The 25,396-nt window shown below is 39.2% G+C and overlaps 1 protein-coding gene and 1 long non-coding RNA gene across 2 annotated transcripts; both read left to right on the forward strand.

The window, feature by feature from the left end:
• Positions 1-4,793: 4,793 nt before the first annotated feature.
• LOC119254445 (uncharacterized) lies at positions 4,794-11,257 on the forward strand. Its single transcript, XR_005127289.2, has 4 exons — positions 4,794-5,028; positions 6,268-6,356; positions 9,173-9,339; positions 10,945-11,257. It is a non-coding gene; the product is annotated as an uncharacterized LOC119254445 (long non-coding RNA).
• A 402-nt stretch (positions 11,258-11,659) lies between these two features.
• LOC129144625 (olfactory receptor-like protein OLF2) lies at positions 11,660-12,655 on the forward strand. Its single transcript, XM_054699169.1, has one exon. The coding sequence runs from the start codon at positions 11,693-11,695 to the stop codon at positions 12,629-12,631; it is 939 nt and encodes a 312-aa protein (XP_054555144.1). The 5' UTR covers positions 11,660-11,692; the 3' UTR covers positions 12,632-12,655.
• Positions 12,656-25,396: the final 12,741 nt, after the last annotated feature.

Genomic DNA, 25,396 nt, shown 5'->3' on the forward strand with positions numbered 1-25,396 from the left:
GTCCAGAATTATTTATTCAAATATTCTGAAAGCTAAAGTATAATTCTTTTGGCATATCTTCCAGCCAAATCACTGATACAACTTTCTAGATATTTTCCATACTTCTCATATGTCTACCATGATTTTATACTATCATGTGCATAGGTAACAGTCATTATTGATCTCAGTCCTCTCTCAAAACTAAGAAGGGTCATAGCAGATTTTCTGTTTCTTGCAGAGAGGATCTTTTATAGTTCCCTTCTGTCTTCCTGTATATGTCCCAGCAAGATATCAAGGGTGAGTATTTCTTAGTTCAGTGTCAATGAAATGTAACCTCCATAAGATTCCATTTTATTTTTAGGAAAAAAAAATGGTTTTAATCAACTTACTAAGAAGGTAGTACAGTTACATAAATTAAGGTTGCATGTATTTCCCTATGCCCTAATAGCACCTTGTAAATGCTCCATCACATCCTTAAAAATATGATATTGAATAAATAAAATAAATAAGATGTCTCCTTCTTTAACTCAAAGTTCCATAAATGCAAGCCCCAAGTTATCTTCTTCACCAATATTTCTATTTTTTTTTATTTACAATGCTTGGCTCTAGAATGCCATTCAAAACATTTATTGAATAAAAGATTGCATGCCCCCTGAAAAATAGATGCAAAGACAATTTTTATAAATAAATATAGATCCCTTGATTTGATTTGGTTTGATTCTAGTATGTTCGTCTTAGATGAAATCCATTTGTGCTTTTTTGTTTTGACCCGTGCTAATAAACATGAGGGAGGGAGATCATTTGACATTAAAAACTTTTCATTATTTCTCATCATTCTGTCCCACTTATATCAGCAGAAACTTTGTTCATCATTCTGTCAATTTACCTACTTGCCTTTGATGGAGGTTAAGAGTAGAAAAGTTGGAAAGGAAGCACCATGAGATCAGAAACCCAGTTCAGGCACTGTGGAGACCTGGAGGTGGGGGTAGAAGTGATTAACATAGTCATTAATCCAGCTATAGAACTGAAAACTCCTTAGGCACCAAAGTCTAAATCATGAGGCACAGACCCAAGCAGGTGTCAGACTGCTGTAGAGAGTGTCATGGGGTGCAGACTAGGAGGTGGGGATATGGAGATAGAGGGGCATTGTAGAATCTCCAGTCCTTTTCAAAGTCTACATAGTTATTCAAAATCAACAAAAATTAACCACTTCACAAAGGAATGAGCCCCTCCCTAGAAGTCAGGACAATTTCCACACTGGCAAGGGGCAGTGGCCTTCTGCCTGCTTGTGCCTATGCAGGAGCTCCTTACCACTAACTCTCCATCCTCAGGGCAGCAGTCTCCTGCCCACCTGTGACCTGTGAACAAGCAGGTGCTTCTCTTCACTGACCTCCCTCAGAATAGGCACCTCCTTCCAAGACAGCCCACCTATGATTATTCAGCCTCTCTTTTAGCAAACCTGTGCCTTTCTGGGTAGTTCTTTCTGCCCACTTGTGCTTGTGCAAACATTCTTTATCCCTTCCCTCTCTTTAATAATGAACCTGTACGTATGGCTATAACTAACGCCTCTGCTGTTTGAGAAATTTGCCGATGAAACTCCCAGTTCTGGTGAAACTTTTCTCAGTTAACCCAAGGATCCCACTGTCTGAAACCAACATATCCTAAAAATTACTTCACCTTCACCGCAGAAAACAGATATGGTGCTATCGAAAACTGTACTGAAATTGCATGACAGGGCATTGGGGGTAAGCAACTGGATCTTTGCTAAAGACCACTGGGAAAGAGAATTTCTTTTCCTTTGAGGTGTCCATGACATTATACATATTAAAATTAAAATTTTAAAAATAAGAAATCCCTAATGCATATAGTTGAATTTGTAAAAGTAGAGTTATTAGCAAAATTATACATTCAGTGGAAGAAGCATAGAGCAAAGTAATATTTGCATCAGTGTCCATTTGTAATGTTTTATTTGGGCTCTGTGTATCTAAGAAACAAACTGGAACCTTATTCCAAAGAAAATTTTAATAGTGGTCATCACTGAGTATCTGGATTTAGGTAATTTAAAATGTATGCTAATAACATAATTAATTAATGAATATGCTGCCCTTCACTTTAATCAATGGACTATGAATCCAGTTATGAAAAACAAACTTATTTTCTTAGGGGTACTGATTTCACTTATTTTATTTTTAAGAAGGGAACATGGAGTCTTCTGGTTCCAAAAAAGTTATGGGTTTTACAAGATTTCTCATTAAGGTCTTCATTCAGAAGCTATATATCTCATTAGTGTATAAAGGGCAGGTTATGCTGTTTTCGCCCAATGTTGGCCATCAGAGTCAATGTTGTGACTCCATCAATTCTTGGTGTTCTTGTTGTGCCCAGCATCGACTAGTGCAGCCCCCAAGGACACACAGACAGCCGCAGCAAGAACATAAAGGAGTTTATTACGGGCTCGAGTCCAGGCCCACAACACGCACCCATGTAACGGCGGCGGGGGTGGGGAGCTATGAACAAAGGGAAAAGGGATCTTATATAGGGTTACAAGCAGATCTCTAAAAATTAAATCACGTTGGCAAACATTCATTGGTTACACAGGGACATTTCCTAACAATGGTGGGTGCACAGTTTCAGTTTTTGAGCTGATTGGTCACATCAAGATGCAGCTCTATTTTATGGCTAGTTTGACCCTATTAGTCAAACTATTGCTCGGCTCCACTGTGGCTAGCCGACTGAGATAAGACCAGAGTGGGGTGGGGGTCGAACTCTGGAATGCAGTCTTTTCTTGGGACAGCAAGACCTAAAATTCTAAAATGGCAGTTACACACAAAATGACATAGCAATGGGGCTAAGAATACTTATGCTTGGCTCCACAGTTCTCATTATGTTAATGTGCAGGCTTGGGGATACCTCAAGAGCCCCAAATTTGCATGCTCTATCTGCCACCCCCCACATAAAAACAGCATACTCTGAGTGAGAAAGAATTTTAATAGGATTAATGTGCCTAGAAAGATAATAAAAGATAATAGTTTTCCAATAAAACACCCAAATTTACTCATTCCTTATGGGTAAATGATGAACCAAACAGGGTTGCCACAAAATAGAGACCTTGCGATGTGAGAACTTGCCACAAATCTAAGGCACCTTCTAGCGGGGAACCATAAGGAAGGGGTAGAAGGGACCAGGCAAGTCTGGAACAAAAGGAGAAAAATCAAAGTACAAATCAAAGTAAGGGCTGCCCTTTCAGCATTCCCACATGCCTCTCACCACTTCTCTTCCAAGTGGCTCTACATGTCTCAAATCCATGTATTTCCTTCCATGTCTCCCAGGTCACTGGTGCAATTCCAAAGCTGAGAAGCAAGCAAATCCTCCTTAAAATGTCTCTCTGCTTCATGTGTCTCCTTCAAGACTCTTCCCAAGTCTTCCCTCCAAATCTCTGTTTCAGTTTTTCTGGCTTCCCCTCAGTAGCTCAGCTCCACCCTTCATAAGCTGGGGCAGGGAATAGGGAACCTCCCTTTTCTATGCAGATTTCTGTCTGTAACTATTATGATTTCAAGATGCCCTTCAGCAATAGCCATCAGGAAACCATTAAACAATACACTAATCTTAAAAAAAAAAAAATACACTAATCTTGCTTGCAAGACCTAGAAATTACTCAACACCTCTAGGGCTACAAATTGAAGTTGTGGAGAGGGGGAGGGGGTCCTGCTTTTACTGGGGTTGAAAATGTGGGGAGGCTAATTTGGAGCACTTGCTATTTATCAGTAATTTTAAAATATAAGAGTGGGAATTTAGATCTCAGGAAGAAAAAGAATGAAACTAAAGGAAAACAAACAAACACAGAGGCTCCCAAAAGATCAGTTCATATAAATCAATCATGAATGGTAAAACAATGGACACACAATGGCAGGGATTTATTTGAGCTGGCTGTCTTTGGAGTGGATGTCTCATCATCAAACCAAAGGCACTTGAAATACAAAAAGAAAAGTCAAGGTCAGAGTTTATACAAGTATATATTTAAAACATGAAACAACATATTCAAAACATGCACTTTCAGCAGGCTGTCTTGCATTACTGGCTGAATAGTTTGAAGACATATAAAATACCTCTAAAATTTTTATTTATAATTGCAAAATATTGATATATTGTTCATTGACTAATTAAATATTCATAACTTTCACTCCCTGTCCAAATCCCTTCTGCATTCAATGTACTTTATGGAACCATATTATATATATTCACAACCATAAAACTTAGATATTCTTATGTTACATAAAATTGAATTCACTGGCCATCTTTCACATAATGTACAAAGAATAAGGATATCCTTACTTATGTATTTCTTACTGTGGAACCAAGCATAAGTATTCTTAGCCATTGCTTTGTCATTTTGTGTGTAACTGCCATTTTAGAATTTTAGGTTTTGATGTCCAGGAAAGACGACTGCATTCCAGAGATAGTTTGGACAGTTTCGACCCTCACTCTGCCCTCGCCCTCTGGTCACCAATGAGTGTGAACTTGCTGTAATTGGAGTTACAGGCAGGAGTTGCATCTCGGCCAGGCCAGTCAGCTTAGAATGATAGCCGGGCAAAGTTGGAGAACACATCCTTGTAGCCAATGAGTAACTGCCAGCATAATTTAACCTTATTAAAAAACCCCTGCTTCCTTTGTTCGGGGCTCTCAATACCTGCTGCTACATTGGGAGGTGTCGTGAGCCTGGACTCAAGTCTGCAATAAACTCCCTTTTGTGTTTCCCTTGTTAGGGGGAAGTGATGTCCTGAGTTAATCCCATACAGGATTAACTTTGTGGACTCCACCCCCACTCCAGACTAAAGCCATCAAGACTCTGGGAAAGACAAATCCCATCACCACCAAGGGAGGGTGGCTGGGACCTGAGGGTGGAGTTGGGCAGCCAGGTTGGATATAAAAAACCAAACACGTGGGCCTTGGGCTCTCTCTCTGGCTTGCGATCGCTCGCCTCCTGGCTTCACCGCTCCTGGCTGGCGGCCAGCTCTCAGAGCGCCATTTTGGGATTCCTAATCGGCGGATCGGGTAGGACTCATTTAAAACTTTGTCTCCCACTTTTCTCCCAGAGCTGTACATTTCCTCATTTCCCCTTCCCTTTGTAAATAAACCTTTTATTAACCTTTCGCGTGTGCCTGCAGTAGAGCATTGATAAGTCCTTTTAAGCGCGCGGGTGAGGACCCACAGTCAGGCACCCCGTTTTGTATCGGGGTTGCTCTACAACACCCTCAGCTGTCTTTGGGTTCTTGGAGGCTATGCTTGCCAAGTCTGCTGATCTGGGGCACAACTTGATTTTTAGTTTGTTTTTTTGTTTGCTTTTTTTTAACTTTTTTTTAATAGAGGCATATTTTATTTATTTGTTTGTTTGTTTGTTTATACATGGACTGGGTATACACAGAAGCGCGGGAGGGTGAGAGAATTCACCAGAGCCAGAGCGGGGAGCAGAGCAGGCAGAAGGACCGAAGCACACTGCTGAGGGGAGCAGCGGGCGGCAGGAGAGGTCTGCGCACCATATGGGACCCTCCTCTAGTGTCCGTGGAGCAGTCGGGGATCGAACTGGCGCCGCAGAGGCCACGGGCAGCTTCGCAACCCAGCTCTCAACTGCTGCTCCACAAGGGAGGCCCTCAGTTTGTTTTTTTAAACAAATAATGAGAGCTTAAAATAAGAAGTGAGACACATCTGTTTTCAAATAATATGTATTCTGTCCTTTCCTTGTAAGCTGTGTGACCATTTCACTTTAGATTACGAAATCTTGTTAAACTGCCTCGATTTCCTACTTTTCATCATTCACCTAAGTCTAGTATAATATGTAAATATAAAAGGGGGAATGAGTTAGAGGTAAGGATAGAAACAGAAAGGCAGAGAGAAATCACAGCTGTATAACTATGATATATATGTGTAAATATATACAAAGTTGAGTCAGAGAGGCTACATAAGACAATAGTGCTGAAAAACAAAAAAAACAGGCATAGCTCTGGCAATGTGTCATGAGGTGGATCCAGCTTTCCCTACTGAGAGTTGCTCCCCTAGACCTCAGATGCCAGTTCCACACTGGAGCCTCGGGTCAGGTTTAGAACCTCAGGTCACATTTTGTCAATGACATTTTTTTTCTTTTTGTTTCTTTTCCCTTAAACAATCTTGTCTCTCTGCCTGCCCCACCCACCCACCTCCTCCCCCAAGTTATCAGATCTGTAGCAGATTGCAAGCATTGGTGTTAAGGCTTGTTTCTGCCTGACCCTTGGTTTGGTTTCTCTTTATTTCACATAGAAGTGACGCCATCTGTTATCGACCTTTCTCCTTCGTGTTTATTTCACTTAGCACCATCCCTTCCAGCTCCATCCACATTGCAGCAAAGGGTAAGATTTCATTTCTTTGATCTCCCAGTGGTACTCCATGTGAGTGTCTGCCACATCTTCTTGAGCCTTTGTTTCGGGGCAGGTAGTTTGTTTCCATAGCTTGTCTATTGTAAACAGTGTTGCAATAAATATAGGAATGCACATTTCATTTTGAAACGTTATTATTTTTTTTGGGGGGGGAACCCTAGGAGTAGAACTGCTGGGTTAGAACAGATCCACGTTTAATCCTCTGAGAAAACGCCATAATATTTTCCATACATCCTACACTGTCAGTGGTAATGTAGACTGGTCATATTGATTTTTAAATCCCTAGCTCTATATGGTACAAAATATGTTTTCAAAATATTTTGTAGGCTTAGTATATCAGAGACGACTTTCAGTGAATATTTTATCAAATAATTATCATTTAAGCCAAAATGTGCTGCCTTGCTTGTAGAACTGGTGCCAGCAACCCAGAGGTACTGCTTTTCTTGTTTGTGAGATCAGGAGAACTTTGTGCCTAGTTCTTGTTGGTCCATTATTTACACTTAAGTTATTTAAAATGGCTTCTGTCACAGAGTCAGAAATCATTTTCTCAGCAAAGGACTAGACAGTTGCCTACACAGAATTATATTTAGGGCACCAGTGACAGTAGGAAAAACTCAGAGATTATTTTGTTATTTGTCTGATGTCTTAATCTGTACCTTAGGCTCATCCCTTTCTCCCTCCTCATACACTAAAGAAAGCTATTCTCTATTAACAGATTCCTTTGGGAACTAATTTAGATTATCCAGTTTTCTGCAATACATTGTCATCTGTGCTGCAGATTTAATGTGGAGCGGGATTTAGATTACATGGTCTGAAGAGATAGCCATGTTGATTAGGAGATTGTTTGGATGCTGCTTAGCAGAGTGATGCTGGGTGCTTGGTATCCCCAGAGAGAGGGCTTCTCTTGAGGGAAAATAAGCATGGAGAGGAATCAAAAGGGACAAAGGAGGAGTCTGTCCTTCCAAACATGGACCGGATGAAGAGAATGATAGTAAATCTCATAGGTAACACACATATATATAATTTTCTGGGTGGAATTTTGTATTGGAAATTACTTAGATGGGTTGAGATTTGCTCTTACATATCTCTCCTGGGATCACCAAATAATAATAACATATTAAGAAAAGACACTAATACTTGTAACTAAAATTACTTTTCTCAAATAAATATATATTAATTTGTTAAATTGATATGACGACTACTCATGCTTTCTAGAAAGTAGAAGAACAGCCCATAACAATGAAGACAAACAAGTTAATGGAAAACATGGTAATCTGACATTTCTGTTTACTCCAATGGAAGTTACAGAAGAAGCAATTCCTGAGGCACTGGATATATAAACTGGCTCATGTCTTGCACATGTTATTATTAGTGTTGTTGCTTACAAAGATTTTGCATTTCTAAATTTTGTCACAATTAAACTTACTACATTGCAACTCAAGATATACAGCTATTATGCACAATTATTATACATTTTCTTGGGATATTTTAATGAGCAGGAGGCAGTTTAAGAGCTCATAGCAACCTCTGCTTGTGAGCATACAACTGATTTACACACATGACAAAATATTACTTGACATATGGTCAGTACAGACATTATAACCCAAAGCCTTTAGGTATCACATGGTTAGTGGACACATATATCTCTATGTTGTGCTTGCTTCCTGAAATTCTGCACTGCAGTCACTCTCTTCATCACTGTCTCTTCACATCATCAATAAAGCTCAAGAACATAGTTGAGATCATAAAACAGGTTGCCTCCCAAGGTGACTGTCCTTACCATATATTGCCCTCTGCAACCAATCACAATGGGGTCCTACCTTGATGTAGAAATTTGACTTGAAATGCTTTTTGTATGCCTCAGAAATCTAAGAGTCTATGGATCATGACTTTGTAAATTTTCACAAAATTTTGCAAATGTCACTTTAACATAAACACATGACAACAGTCTAAGAGATTAAGTTGTCTTTTAAGATACATTTGTTTTCTGTCATTGTATCTAGGTATATTTTGTGAACAATTTCTATGAATTCAGTGACATATCTCTATGAAACACTGGAAGTTCATCCCTGTAGTTTTCAGTGTCATAAAATGAGGCTGTATGACACATATCTGGATATGGGTAATATATTAAATGAATAATAATAATATCTACTGGTAATGACGTAAAATATTTGACTATGTTAAGTTAAAGTTGTTTTATTTTAAATGAATATCTATTTGCTCTTAAGTAACTTTAACTTTGTTTTAAAGAAACACCCAGATGTGATAAACTATGTATCTGTAATTTTACTCATAACAGGAATTTTATCATATAAAGAGCTGGGTAGAGAGAGTGTTTATGAGCAGAAGTAAGTTTGGGCAAATTAATAGAAAGGAATTAGTCGCCTTGATTAGAGAATGTATATAGTATGGTTATTCTGACATCATTTTTAAAAATTTAAACTCCAGTAAATATACAACAAAATCTACGTATCCCTGCACAGTGAGTTCATGGTACTTTTTTTCATTCTTTTTGTAATTTTCCTTAATTTTGAGAAAGTCTTCAATGGAAAACAATTTGTGTGGGACTGTGGATATGTGGAAACATTAATGGGTGTGTGTTTATTTTGCAAATTATGGAATTAAAGCAAAATATCCATACCAATATTGAGGAAGTGGAAATAAGGAATGCTTGTTTATTGGAGTAAATTACTATTGTTAAATACATAAACTGTTGTACAGTAAGGCAAAGGAAAAAATACAATATTTAAAAAGTTCTGTATTTTTTTCTCATCACCAACCTATAGTGCATATCATCATAAACCCCATTATACCCGTCTGTACTCCTGAGAGGCCAAATGTTGAATACCCAGGGACCACACTCAGGATGCTTATATACATCAATCAGGAGACAACACAGAACCACCGGGCAGACAGAACTGTGTGCACAAGGAAGTCATCAATTTTGGGTCAGGTATTATTAAATATTTGTTGCGTCCTCATTTATATTATAATTTGTTTTAGAGGGTTTTTTTTTTTTTAGTTTTTTAAATCTATTCATGCATACAAGAACTGGGGTGTAGGCCAGAGGTGCCGGGGGGCTGAGAGAATTCACCAAAGACAGAGTGGGGAGCAAAACAGGCAGACCTACTGAAATACACTGTTGAGGGGAGCAGCAGGCAAGACAGGAGAGGTCTGCTATGGCATGTGATTTAGCTCCCTGGCCAGGGATTGAACTGGTGCCACAGTGGCCGGTGATAGCTTGCTAGAGCTGAGACTTAACCCCTGTGCCACCAGGGAGGCCCCTGTTTTAAAGTTTTAATCCATTTTTGCCTGATAGATTGTTATTAAAGTAAAGGAGAGTGTAAAGTATTGATATTATACCATTTTAATGACATTTAACAATCCATCTCAAAATGTTTTGTATATTATATGTATACAAAAATGGTATGGAATAAAGCACAAATTGTGGAGGTGGTTAGGCAATAATGTTTTATATTTTTAAAAAAATCTCTCAGAGATAAATTGTTCAAAGATTTGTACACAGAAAACAACCATTTAAATAAATTGAAGCAAAGAGTTTGGCTGCACACTGATTTTTAGGTCACTATTCTGATATTCTTTTCTTCATCTACCATGAAAACCACTTTTCAGATTTTCTCACAGATCAGAGGAAGCTATGTCTGATATTTTATATGCATATCATAGTTGGTTTGAATAAAGTTGAACACATCCAATTGGCCTCCCAAGGACCACCTAGGTTTTTTAACCAAAATATGAAAGATTTCAATGTTATTCAAGTGAAGTAGGGATCAAAGAAAAGCATAAAACAAAATTAAAACCATAGGGAATTGGGATTAGGGAACAGTTCAGCCATGACTCTCTCTGAGACCTGACTCTGACACATGAGTACTCTGTCAAGTTTGGTACAAGTCTGTTTTTTGAGTAAACCATTCTGTCTTTCTTACCTCTCTCTGTCACTTGTGTTACCAGAATCCTTATGATGATTAGGTCTCAAAAGTTCCTACTAATTCCCACTGGGTAACATCAGCATTCAGAGGGGTATTTAGTTAACATGTTGCTGCCTATCCATTCCACACTCATAGAGACCCTTCCACTGCTTTCTGTACCAACCACTCCTCCCTGCCATAGTAAGTCCTAATGCAAACACTGTTGCTCAAACTTGCTTGTCAAGGCTGCAAAGAACCTCATAAGAATTGAGCAGCTAATTTAAAATTGGGGAATGCTACATTGTTGGATGATGAGGGAATGCAAAGGACTTTATCCATAATCAGCACCTCTTATTTAAATTTCATTTCCTATTACGGATCATGACATTAAAGTATTGCATCACTACAAGATTAAATGCCTGAATGTTGGTTAGCTAGACAAATTAATTGTCGATAACCATTGCCTCAAACATCTATGATATAGAAGTTAACAAGAATATATCATGTATGTTACATAGCTACTTTTGGAAATAGCCAGATTTAATTTTTTTTTTTTTAAGTCAACAAGGCATGTTTTATTTATTTATTTGTTTGTTTGTTTGTTTTGTTTATACATGCACTGGGTACAGTCAGAAACGTGGGAACTTGAGAGAATTCACCAGAGACAGAGCGGGGAGCAGAACAGGCAGAAGGACTGAAGTACACTGCTGAGGGGAGCAGTGGGCGGCAGGAGAGGTCTGCGCGCCATGGGGGACCCTCCTCCAGCAGCCAGGGAGCAGCTGGGATCGAACCATCGTGCAAAGGCCGCGGGCAGCTTCGCAACCCAGCGCTCAACCACTGCGCCACCAGGGAGGCCCCACCAGATTTAATTTGAATTAAAGTGTGCTATAATCTCTGTATAATGCTATAAAATAAAAGTGATAATACCAATACCAGTACTGATTTATATGATTAGATACATTTCCACTAGATTCAGTTTTCAGGTGCTACTAACCTTGCTAATCTCTTTTTCTAATTCTGAAAAATAAGGCCACCCCTGGGGGCACAGTTGTTGAACTCTGGGCTGTGAAGCTGCACGCAGCCTCTGCAGCGCCTGTTCGATCCACAGTGTGGGTCCCACATGGCACGACAAAACTCTCCTGCTGCTCCCGCTGTGCTCCTCAGCAGTGTGTTTTGTCCATCTGCTGTTCTGTACCCTGCTCTGGCTCTGGTGAATTCTCTCACCCTTCTATGCTTCTGACTGTACACAGTGGTTGTATAAGTAAATAAAAATCTTTAAAAAAATAGAACCAGAAATTTATCTAATAGGATGTAAGAGGACATAAACTCCCACTTGCATTTCCCTTTGTCACAACCAGGGATTTCCAGGCCTGACGGATGGCTCCTGAGAACTGCACTGTGTTTACTGAGTTCATCTTCGTAGGACTTTCTAGAAGATGGGATGTGCAACAGGGGCTCTTTGTGTTCTTTCTGCTGGTTTATGGCATCACTGTGATCGCCAACCTGGGAATGATCCTGCTGATCAAGGTGGACTCCAGACTCCACACGCCCATGTATTACTTCCTGAGCAATCTGTCTTTCTGTGATATCTGCTACTCCTCCTCTGTCTCTCCCAAGATGCTGGCTGATTTCTTATCTGAGCAAAAGAGGATCCCATATAATTTCTGTGCCATGCAGATGTATTTTTGGGGCACCTTTGCAGATGTGGAGTGCCTCATGCTGGCTGTCATGGCTTATGACCGGTATGTAGCCATTTGCAACCCACTCCTGTACACAGTTGCCATGTCCAGGAGACTCTGCACCCAGTTAGTGGCTATCACTTACGTAGCCGGGATGGTGGATTCTGCAATCCATACCTGCTTCACATTTCGATTGTCATTTTGCAATTCCAATATCATCAATCACTTCTTCTGTGACATCCCACCCTTGTTGGCCATCTCCACCTCGGATACATCCATCAATGAGATACTGTTGTTTACTCTTGGTAGCTTTATTCTGGGGTGCAGCATTATTACCGTCCTCCTTTCCTACAGCTACATCATTGTTACCATCATGAAAATGAGCTCAGCGGAGGGGAGACGCAAAGCCTTCTCTACGTGTGCCTCACATTTGGTGTCTGTGGCTGTATTTCATGGCACACTGCTGTACATGTACTTTCGACCCAGCTCGAGTTATTCCATGGACACGGACAAAATTACCTCTGTCTTCTACACAGTTGTCATCCCTATGTTAAACCCACTCATCTACAGCTTAAGGAATAAGGATGTGAAGGGTGCCCTGAAAAAAGCAATCAGAACTAAAGTGTGTCCTGGGTAAAGCCATGACATCTTGTCCAGAATTATTTATTTAAATATTCTGAAAGCTAAAGTATAATTCTTTTGGCATATCTTCCAGCCAAATCACTGATACAACTTTCTAGATATTTTCCATACTTCTCATATGTCTACCATGATTTTATACTATCATGTGCATAGGTAACAGTCATTATTGAAATCAGTCCTCTCTCAAAACTAAGAAGGGTCATAGCAGATTTTCTGTTTCTTGCAGAGAGGATCTTTTTTAGTTCCCTCTGTCTTCCTGGATATGTCCCAGCAAGATATCAAGGGTGAGTATTTCTTAGTCCAGTGTCAATGAAATGTAACCTCCATAATCTTCCATTTTATTTTTAGGAAAAAAAAATGGTTTTAATCAACTTACTAAGAAGAAGGTAGTACAGTTATACAAATTAAGGTTGCATGTATTTCCCTATGCCCTAATAGCACCTTGTAAATGCTCCATCACATCCTTAAAAATATGATATTGAATAAATAAAATAAATAAGATGTCTCCTTCTTTAACTCAAAGTTCCATAAATGCAAGGCCCAAGTTATCTTCTTTATCAATATTTCTATTTTTTTTTTTAATTTACATTGCTTGGCTCTAGAATGCCATTCAAAATATTTATTGAATAAAAGATTGCATGCCCCCTGAAGAATCGATGCAAAGACAATTTTTGTAAATAAATATAGATCCCTTGATTTGATTTTGTTTGATTCTAGTATGCTAGTCTTAGATGAAATCCATTTGTGCTTTTGTGTTTTGACCCGTGCTAATAAACATGAGGGAGGGAGATCATTTGACATTAAAAACTTTTCATTATTTCTCATCATTCTGTCCCACTTATATCAGCGGAAACTTTGTTCATCATTCTGTCAATTTACCTACTTGCCTTTGATCGAGGTTAAGAGTAGAAAAATTGGAAAGGAAGCACCATGAGATCAGAAACCCAGTTCAGGCACTGTGGAGACCTGGAGGTGGGGGTAGAAGTGATTAACATAATCCTTAATCCAGCTATAGAACTGAAAACTCCTTAGGCACCAAAGTCTAAATCATGAGGCACAGACCCAAGCAGGTGTCAGACTGCTGTAGAGAGTGTCATGGGGTGCAGACTAGGAGGTGGGGATATGGAGATAGAGGGGCATTGTAGAATCTCCAGTCCTTTTCAAAGTCTACATGGTTATTCAAAATCAACAAAAATTAACCACTTCACAAAGGAATGAGCCCCTCCCTAGAAGTCAGGACAATTTCCACACTGGCAAGGGGCAGTGGCCTTCTGCCTGCTTGTGCCTATGCAGGAGCTCCTTACCACTAACTCTCCATCCTCAGGGCAGCAGTCTCCTGCCCACCTGTGACCTGTGAACAAGCAGGTGCTTCTCTTCACTGACCTCCCTCAGAATAGGCACCTTCTTCCAAGAGAGCATGCCTATGATTATTCAGCCTCTCTTTTAGCAAACCTGTGCCTTTCTGGGTAGTTCTTTCTGCCCACTTGTGCTTGTGCAAACATTCTTTATCCCTTCCCTCTCTTTAATAATGAACCTGCACGTTTGGCTATAACTAACTCCTCTGCTGGTTGAGAAATTTGCCGGAGAAACTCCCAGTGCTGGTGAAACTTTTCTCAGTTAACCCAAGGACCCCACTGTCTGAAACCAACATATCCCACAAATGTCTTCACCTTCACCACAGAAAAAAGATATGGTGCCATTGAAAACTGTACTGAAATTGCATGACTGGGCATTGGGGGAAGCACCTAGATCTTTACTAAAGACAACTGGGAAAGAGAATTTCTTTTCCTTTGAGGTGTCCATGACATTATACATATTAAAATTAAAATTTTAAAAATAAGAAATCCCTAATGCATATAGTTGAATTTGTAAAGGTAGAATTATTAGCAAAATTATACATTCAGTGGAATAAGCATAGAACAAAGTAATATTTGCATTAGTGCCCATTTGTAATGTTTTATTTGGGCTCTGTATATCTAAGAACCTTATTCCAAAGAAAATTTTAATAGTGGTCATCACTGAGTATCTGGATTTAGGTAATTTAAAATGTATGCTAATAACATAATTAATTAATGAATATGCTGTCCTTCACTTTAATCAATGGACTATGAATCCAGTTATGAAAAACAAACTTATTTTCTTAGGGGTACTGATTTCGCTTATTTTATTTTTAAGAAGGGAACATGGAGTCTTCTGGTTCCAAAAAAGTTATGGGTTTTACAAGATTTCTCATTAAGGTCTTCATTCAGAAGCTATATATCTCATTAGTGTATAAAGAGCAGGTTCTGCTGTTTTAGCCCAATGTTGGCCATCAGAGTCAATGTTGTGACTGCATCAGTTCTTGGTGTTCTCACTATGTTAATGTGCAGGCTTGGGGACACCTCAAGAGCCCCAAATTTGCATGCTCTATCTGCCACCCCCACAAAAAAAAAAAAAAAAAAAAAAAAACAGCATACTCTGAGTGAGAAAGAAGTTTAATAGGATTAATGTGCCTAATGTGCCTAGAAAGATAATAAAATATAATAGTTTTCCAATAAAACACCCAAATTTACTCATTCCTTTATGGGTAAATGATGAACCAAACAGGGTTGCCACAAAATAGAGACCTTGCGATGTGAGAACTTGCCACAAATCTAAGGTACTTTCTAGCGGGGAACCATAAGGAAGGGATAGAGGGACCAGGCAAGTCTGCAACCAAAGGAGAAAAATCAAAGTACAAATCAAAGTAAGGGCTGCCCTTTCAACCTCCCCACATGACTCTCACCCATTTCTCTTCCATGTGGCTCTACATGTCTCAAATCCATGTATTTCCTTCCATGTCTCCCAGGTCACTGGTTTAATTCCAAAGCTGAGAAGCAAGCAAATCCTCCCTCACATGTCTCTGTGCCTCATGTATCTCCTTCAAAACTCTTCCCAAGTCTTCCCTCCAACTCTGTTTTTCTGGCTTCCCCTCAGTAGCTCAGCTCCACCCTTCATTAGCTGGGGCAGGGAATAGGGAACCTCCCTTTTCTATGCAGATTTCTGTCTGTAACTATTATGATTTCAAGATGCCCTTCAGCAATAGCCATCAGGAAACCATTAAACAATACACTAATCTTGCTTGCAAGACCTAGAAATTACTCAACACCTCTAGGGCTACAAATTGAAGTTGTGGAGAGGGGGAGGGGGTCCTGCTTTTATTGGGGTTGAAAATGTGGGGAGGTTAATTTTGAACACTTGCTCTTTATCAGTAATTTTAAAATATAAGAGTGGGAATTTAGATCTCAGGAAGAAAAAGAATGAAACTAAAGGAAAACAAACAAACACAGAGGCTCCCAAAAGATTAGTTCATATAAATCAATCATGAATGGTAAAACAATGGACACACAATGGCAGGGATTTATTTGAGCTGGCTGTCTTTGGAGTGGATGTCTCATCATCAAACCAAAGGCACTTGAAATACAAAAAGAAAAGTCAAGGTCAGAGTTTATACAAGTATATATTTAAAACATGAAACAACATATTCAAAACATGCACTTTCAGCAGGCTGTCCTGCATTACTGGCTGAATAGTTTGAAGACATATAAAATACCTCTAAAATTTTTATTTATAATTGCAAAATATTGATATATTGTTCATTGACTAATTTAAATATTCATAACTTTCACTCCCTGAACAAATCCCTTCTACATTCATGTACTTTATGGAACCATATTATATATATTCACAACCATAAAACTTAGATATTCTTATGTTACATAAAATTGAATTCACTGGCCATCTTTCACATAATGTACAAAAAATAAGGATATCCTTACTTATGTATTTCTTACTGTGGAACTGTTATAGGACAGGGAGAGGGGCAGCCCAAACCCCGCAAACCTGCCTATTCTAAATGGGTTCTGCCATCCGCCGCATCAACACAAAACATATGAGACTTTAATGGGAAGGAACTTTAATAAAACTAGGAAACAATACAGGAAAGGCAAATAATCTAGTTTCTAAATCAAGCACCCAAAGTTACCCGTCCCCTCGTGGGTAAAAGTCCATCCAAATGGGATTGGCCCAGAGCAAGGCCCCAAGGCCTGCCACAAGTCTAAAGCATCTTCCAGTGGGGACCCACAGAAAAGGGTCACAAACAACCGGACAAGCCCGGAAGGAAAAGAGCAAAATCAACATCAAGATAAAAGCTGCCATTGTCACCTCCCCATGGGTCTCACCCACATCTGTGTCACCCAGTCCACGACCAAAAGACAAGCGCAGTTTCTTCACGTGTCTCTAGGCTCCACGTGCCTCCTCCAGGTCTCTTGGCTCCATCCTGCTTCCTTCCTCAGTCTCTTCTTCAGCTTCTCCTCTTCCTGCTCAGCTCCACCCTCCCTTGGGTGGGGCAGGGAACCTCCCCCTTTCCTGGGGACCACCCTGTTACAATCCCCCCCTTTTAATTTTTATTCCACCATATCTATGGTGGCACAGATCTCATGGTGCAATCTTAGGAGACAGTCTTTTTTCAGGGTTACAATGTGTGTAAGAGAAGCAACAATTAGTCAGCAGCATTGTCCATGAATGTCCAGTATGACAGTTTCATTACTTAAAAATAGTCCATTATCCAAGCCAAAAGAAAAAAAGTTGGAGCATTGGCTAAAACAAGATAGCAAATATATCAAAATCACAGGGAAAAAAATGTTAAAATGGTTCAACTTATGCAAAAACGAATTCTCTCAACCTTGATCCCAAACTTTAACAGCATAGCAAAAGTTTGCAAATTAAATCTATTTTTAAACCATTTTTCCTATTTTTGCATAAAATCACAGGGCAGAATAACTAAGCAGCAATTTTTAGCTGGCTTCGTTGGAATACTCCATATAGGATCAGAACGAACCATTGGCATCATTCAGGTACAAAGTTGGTCTCATCAGACTCCACCTGGGCTTTCCTCTTCTCGAGGGAACCAGGGCATTTTCGTTGGCCGGGTTGTCCAGTCCTGCCAATGGAGGCAAGCTTCCTCACCTTCTTTGGAGGTATCTGGAACCCTACAAACAAGGCAAACAGGTTCTCCTCTTCTTGGTTCAGCTCTTTTTCAACTTTCTGGAAGAACTCCACACAAAGCCACACAATCAAACTCACGTCCAATTTTTTGTTAAAACAGGCAAAATCCCTATGGAAGTTATGCAAAAACAGACTCTAAGATAAGTAGCAAAATTACTACCACTATTTGTATGCCGTGTTGGTATCAAGGGGAGAGAAAATGTGACAAGTTAGCTTTGCTGGGAAAAAAATTGCAACCTTTCTGCAGATCCTGGTTACTCAAAACAAAAACTTTGTGGATTCAGGACAGAATGCATAAAAAAATTACCAGTATCTTGTCAAAGAAAACTTAGTAAATGTCAGGTGTATTTACAGGTGTATTCAGTCCTTTGTAGGAAAGTTTTTTTTTTACTCTCAACAGTTCCATCAATAGGAATCTGTTGAGGCCTTTTCTCCCCATATTTCCAGAAACAATTTCTGTAGATGTGAAACAATTGAATTATACAATATTACAAGGTGACAATCACCATTGACAATTTACATAGATACCAGATACTACTGTTAACATTTTGTACATACCAAAGTTTTACTGTTTTCCCAAGTGACAATGCTTCCCTTCCAGTTTTACTTCATTAGGTAAAAGCCAAATAGAACAAATTCATGTAATGCCTTCCTAGGAGGAAAGGGAGAAACTTCGTGGAGTGTCTCAGGAGCTCTACTGAGGTTCCACAAAATTTTCTTGCATCAGTCAAATGACAGGCTACCAAATTTGTACTTGAATTTAGATTTCTGGGAAGCTTTGCCATAAATATCAGAAAAATAACAGAAACAATAATATTCAATGTCTATGAAGGCGCCGGCTTAGTTCAGCAGCACAATGTTGACAAACCATAACTTTTTGTTTTTCTCATAACTGGAGACTTTTTTTTTTTTTTCCCCAACATCTATGGGCACCATGTATACCAATTTGTCGATCACTGGAGGTCAAGACCGACACAAGGACATACAGACATACAACATATAGACAAAGACAGTTTTTTTTTTTTTTTTAGTTATGCCACGTAGAATATGTTATGTAACTGCAGTTTTACTCCATAGGCTCAGAAAAAAATGTCCAAGTCCAAAAAAATGTGGAATGTTGCTGGCAGAAAAATTTCTGGTTGTCATCTTGTTAGGGGGAAAAGGATGTCCCAAAGCAAATTCCATATAGGCTTTGTGGACTCCACCCCCACCCCAGGTCAAAGCCAAAGACACTGGGAACTCCAAATCCCATCCCCACCAAAGGGAAGGTGGCTGGGACCTGAGGGTGGGATTAAGCAGCCAGGTGGATACAAAAGGCAGACACGTGGGCTTTGGGGCTCTCTCCATTTTTGGGCTCTCGGCCAGCTCACAGCGTCCGGCCAGCTCTGAGAGTGACTTTGGGTGTCCAGGTCGTCGGATCGGGTAGGACGCATTAAAGACTTTATTTCCCTATTTTCTCCCTGAGTTGTACATTTTCCTTATTTCCTTTTCTCTGGTAAATAAACCTTTTATTAACCCTTTTGCATGTGTCTGTAGTAGAGTATTCATAAGTCCCTTTAAAGCACGCGGGTGAGGACCCACAGCCAGGAACCCGTTTAATATCGGGGTTGCTCTATAACAATCTTACAAACCTAAGACTTTGGAAATAGGAAGGAAAAGTTTTATTAATCACAAGAGTTACATGACCTTGTTTATCACCTTAGGGTTTTCAGTGTTGAAGACTTTTTGTTAGAAGTCAATCCTGGGGTATTCTGTACAGCAACTGAAAGAATAAAAGTTAACTTTTAAGCAAAAGGAGTCATCTCTTGTTAGCCACCAAGCAGGCACTCCTTGGGTTTCCTGGAATAGAACCTGAAAAAGCAAAATCAAAATATCAGTAATTAACTTTCAATTAAAAGGAGTCATCTCCTTACTTCTGTTAGCCACTCTGGGACAGAAGCTGAAAGAGCAGATTAAACATCTAAGCACAGATTACACCTCCCCCACACTAGGGAGGGACAACAACAACACAGGTATGAAAACCTGGTACAGTTACATGATGCACCCTAAAGAGTGCTTTCCATAACAGACCTTCCTCAGTAGGAAGCAGAAACTTAGAATCTTGTCTTACACCAGCAATTGAACAAATTCAGGATTCAAAATGGCAAACATGCCCAAAACAAATTGTGTAGACAAAATTCACAGCAGCAAATCCTTTCAGACTCAGACAAAATCTTGTTAATTTTTCTGATCCAGACTTTGCAAAAATTCAGGTTATCTCCAAGAATCCATCAAGGCTACCAGCAATTACCAGTTACTGCTTAAGGCTACTCTTTCCTTAACACCCAGGCATACATTTGCTAATTTAAACACCACTGCTCCACAATTGGCTTGCAAAATCCATCAGGCAGAGAGCAGGAAGTAGCCAAAGACAAAGCAACATACCACTGAAGAACCATTATTGCCTTTAGAAATGCTAATGAGACAGCAGAGATTACAAAAAAAAAGAAAAAAAAAGTTCCAAAGTCCTAGCAACAAGAACCTCTGAATTTTACAAGAGCCCACCAAGTGGCCTCAGACGCCATCTCTGATTTGGCCACATGGTCCAATGTACTGCCTAATCTTTTGAGTAAAACTGGCACAGAAAAATTTCCACAAAATCAAATGTCTTAGCAAGTCACTACAAACAAATTACACACAGACACACAGATCTTCACAAAGCCCAAGCCAGTTTTTCTACAGTAAATCGACACATGAAACAAACGCACTAGAGAAACCAAAAATCACATTTGCGCTTATGGTAGCCAGTGCCATAGGGAAGCCCAATTTCCCCATGGGGCTGACTAACCACAGATGGCTCTGTCCTAAATCACGTTGGACGCCAAATCTGTTATAGTGTTATAGAGCCACTCCGATATTAAACGGGTTCCTGGCTGTGGGTCCTCACCCGCGCGCTTTAAAGGAACTTATGAATACTCTACTACAGACACACACAAAAGGGTTAATAAAAGGTTTATTTACAAGAGAAAAAGAAATAAGGAAAATGTACAACTCAGGGAGAAAATAGGGAAATAAAGTCTTTAATGCGTCCTACCCGATCCGACGACCTGGACACCCAAAGTCACTCTCAGAACTGGCCGGACGCTGCGAGCTGGCCGAGAGCCCAAAAATGGAGAGCCCCCAAAGCCCACATGTCTGCCTTTTGTATCCACCTGGCTGCTTAACCCCACCCTCAGGTCCCAGCCACCTTCCCTTTGGTGGTGATGGGATTTGGAGTTCCCAGTGTCTTTGGCTTTGACCTGGGGTGGGGGTGGAGTCCACAAAGCCTATATGGAATTTGCTTTAGGACATCCTTTTCCCCCTAACAATTGGACAGGGAGAGGGGCAGCCCAAACCCCACAAACCTGCCTATTCTAAATGGGTTCTGGCATCCACCTCATCAACACAAAACATATGAGACTTTAATGGGAAGGAACTTTAATAAAACTAGGAAACAATACAGGAAAGGCAAATAATCTAGTTTCTAAATCAAGCACCCAAAGTTACCCGTCCCCTCGTGGGTAAAAGTCCATCCAAATGGGATTGGCCCAGAGCAAGGCCCCAAGGCCTGCCACAAGTCTAAAGCATCTTCCAGTGGGGACCCACAGAAAAGGGTCACAAACAACCGGACAAGCCCGGAAGGAAAAGAGCAAAATCAACATCAAGATAAAAGCTGCCATTGTCACCTCCCCATGGGTCTCACCCACATCTGTGTCACCCAGTCCACGACCAAAAGACAAGCGCAGTTTCTTCACGTGTCTCTAGGCTCCACGTGCCTCCTCCAGGTCTCCTGGCTCCATCCTGCTTCCTTCCTCAGTCTCTTATTCAGCTTCTCCTCTTCCTGCTCAGCTCCACCTTCCCTTGGGTGGGGCAGGGAACATCCCCCTTTCCTGGGGTCCACCCTGTTACATTAGAACCCTAGGAGTAGAACTGCTGGGCTAGTACAGATGCACGTTTAATCTGAGAAAACACCATATTACTTTCCATACATCCTAAACTGTTGGTGGTAATGTAGACTGGTCATATTGATTTTTAAATCCCTAGCTGTATATGGTACAAAATATGTTTTCAAAATATTTTGTAGGCTTAGTATATCAGAGGCGACTTTCAGTGAATATTTTATCAAATAATTATCATTTAAGCCAAAATGTGCTGCCTTGCTTATAGAACTGGTGCCAGCTACCCAGAGATACCGCTTTTCTTGTTTCCGAGATGAGGAGAACTTTGTGCCTGGTTCTTGTTGAGTCCATTATTTACACTTAAGTTATTTAAAATGGCTTCTGTCACAGAGTCAGAAATAATTTTCTCAGTAAAGGACTAGACAGTTGCCTACACAGAATTATATTTAGGGCACCAGTGACAGTAGGAAAAACTCACAGAGATTATTTTGTTATTTGTCTGATGTCTTAATCTGTACCTTAGGCTCATCCCTTTCTCCCTCCTCACACACTAAAGAAAGCTATTCTCTATTAACAGATTCCTTTGGGAACTAATTTAGATTATCCAGTTTTCTGCAATACATTGTCATCTGTGCTTCAGATTTAATGGGGAGTGGGATTTAGATTACATGGTCTGAAGGGACAGCCATGTTGATTAGGAGATTGTTTGGATGCTGCTTAGCAGAGTGATGCTGGGTGCTTGGTATCCCCAGAGAGAGGGCTTCTCTTGAGGGAAAATAAGCATGGAGAGGAATCAGAAGTGAACAAGGAGGAGTCTGTCCTTCCAAACATGGACCAGATGAAGACAATGATAGTAAATCTCATAGGTTACACACACATATATAATTTTCTGGGTGGAATTTTGTATTGGAAATTACTTAGATGGGTTGAGATTTGCTCTAACATATCTCTCCTGGGATCACCAAAGAATAATAATATATTAAGAAAAGACACTAATACTTGTGACTAAAATTACTTTTCTCAAATAAAAATATATTAATTTATTAAATTTATATGACGGATACTCATGCTTTCTAGAATGTACAAGAACAGCCCATAACAATAAATACAAACAAGTTAATGGAAAACATGGTAATCTGATATTTCTGTTTACTCCAATGGAAGTTACAGAAGAAGCAATTCCTGAAGCACTGGATATATAAACTGGCTCATGTCTTGCACATGTTATTATTAGTGTTGTTGCTTACAAAAATTTTGCATTTCTAAATTTTGTCACAATTAAACTTACTGCATTGCAACTCAAGATATACAGCTATTATGCACAATTATTATACATTTTCTTGGGATATTTTAATGAGCAGGAGGCAGTTTAAGAGCTCATAGCAACCTCTGCTTTTGAGCATACAACTGATTCACACACATGGCAAAATATTACTTGACATATGGTCAGTACAGACATTATAACCCAAAGCCTAGAGGTATCACATGGTTAGTGGACACATATATCTCTATGTTGTGCTTGCTTCTTGAAATTCTGCACTGCAGTTACTCTCTTCATCACTGTCTCTTCATATCATTAATAATGCTCAAGTGCATAGTTGAGATCATAAAACAGGTTGCCTCCCAAGGTGACTGTCCTTCCCATATGTTGCCCTCTACCACCAATCACAATGGTATCCTACCTTGATGTAGAAATTTGGCTTGTAATGCTTTTTGTATGCCTCAGAAATCTAAGAGTCTATGGATCATGACTTTGTAAATTTTCACAAAATTTTGCAAATGTCACTTTAACATAAACACATGACAACAGTCTAAGAGATTATTTAAGTTGTCTTTTAAGATACATTTGTTTTCTGTCATTGTATCTAGGTATATTTTGTGAACAATTTCTATGAATTCAGTGACATATCTCTACGAAACACTAGAAGTTCATCCCTGTAGTTTTCAGTATCATAAAATGAGGCTGTATGAAACAACTCAGGATATGAGCAATATATTAAATGTATAATAATAATATCTACTGGTAATGATGTAAAATATTTGACTATGTTATGTTAAAGTTGTCTTATTTTAAATGAATATCTATTTGCTCTTAAGTAACTTTAACTTTGTTTTAAAGAAACACCCATATGTGATAAACTATGTATCTGTAATTTTACTCATAACAGGAATTTTATCATATAAAGAGCTGGGTAGAAAGAGTGTTTATGAGCAGAAGTAAGTTTGGGTAAATTAATAGAAAGGATTTAGTTGCCTTGATTAGAGAATATATATAGTATGCTTATTCTGACATCATTTTTAAAAATTTAAACTCCAGTAAATACACAACAAAATCTAGGTATCCCTGCACAGTGAGTTCATGGTAAATTTTTTCATTTTTTTTGTAATTTTCCTTAATTTTGAGAAAGCGTTCAACAGAAAACTATTTTGTGGAACTGTGGATATGTGGAAACATTTAGTGGGTGTGTATTTATTTTGCAAATTATGGAATTAAAGCAAAATATCCATACTGATATTGAGGAAATGGAAATAAGGAATGCTTGTTTATTGGAGAAAATTACTATTGTTAAATACATAAACTGTTGTACAGTAAGGCAAAGGGAAAAATACAATATTTTAAAAGTTCTGTATTTTTTTCTCATCACCAACCTATAGTGCATATCATCATAAACCCCGTTATACCCGTCTGTACTCCTGAGAGGCCAAATGCTGAATACCCAGGGACCACACTCAGGATGTTTATATAGACCAATCAGGAGACAACACAGAACCACCAGGCAGACAGAACCGTGTGCATGAGGAAGTCATCAATTTTGGGTCAGGTATTATTAAATATTTGTTGTTCCTGATTCACATTGTAATTTGTTTTAGAGGGATTTTTTAAAGTTTTTTTTTAATCTATTTATGCATACAAGAACTGGGTGTAGGCCAGAGGTGGGGGGGTGGTGAGAGGATTCACCAAAGACAGAGCGGGGAGCAAAACAGGCAGACCTACTGAAATACATTGTTGAGGGGAGCAGCAGGCAAGACAGGAGAGGTCTGCTATGGCATGTGATTTAGCTCCCTGGCCAGGGATTGAACTGGTGCCACAGTGGCCAGTGATGGCTTGCTAGAGCTGAGACTTAACCCCTGTGCCACCAGGGAGGCCCCTGTTTTAAAGTTTTAATCCATTTTTGCCTGATAGATTGTTATTAAAGCAAAGGAGAGTGTAAAGTATTGATATTATACCATTTTAATGACATTTAACAATCCATCTCAAAATGTTTTATATATTATATGTATACAAAAATAGTATGGAATAAAGCATGACTTATGGAGGTGGTTAGGCAATAATGTTTTATATTTTTAAAAAAGTCTCTCAGAGATAAAATTGTTCAAAGATTTGTACACAGAATACAACCATTTAAATAAATTGAAGCAAAGAGTTTGGCTGCACACTGATTTTTAGGTCACTATTCTGATATTCTTTTCTTCATGTACCATGAAAACCACTTTTCAGATTTTCTTACAGATCAGAGGAAGCCATGTATGATATTTTATATGCATATCATAGTTGGTTTGAATAAAGTTGAACACATTCAATTGGCCTCCCAAGGACCACCTAGGTTTTTTAACCAAAATATGAAAGATTTCAATGTTATTCAAGTGAAGTAGGGATCAAAGAAAAGTATAAAACAAAATTAAAACCATAGGGAACTGAGATTAGGGAACAGTTCAGCCATGACCCTCTCTGAGACCTGACTCTGACACATGAGTACGTTGTCAAGTCTGTTTTTTGAGTAAACCATTCTGCCTTTCTTGCCTCTCTCTGTCACTTG

Source organism: Talpa occidentalis, unplaced genomic scaffold, assembly GCF_014898055.3.
Source record: "Talpa occidentalis isolate TD23 unplaced genomic scaffold, MPIMG_talOcc4v2.1 talOcc4.3, whole genome shotgun sequence".
Lineage (NCBI taxonomy): Eukaryota > Metazoa > Chordata > Mammalia > Eulipotyphla > Talpidae > Talpa > Talpa occidentalis.

What these genes read in the sequence shown, in the direction of transcription:
- LOC129144625 (XM_054699169.1), top strand. Translation starts at nt 11,693, where the DNA reads ATGGCTCCTGAGAACTGCACTGTGTTTACTGAGTTCATCTTCGTAGGA.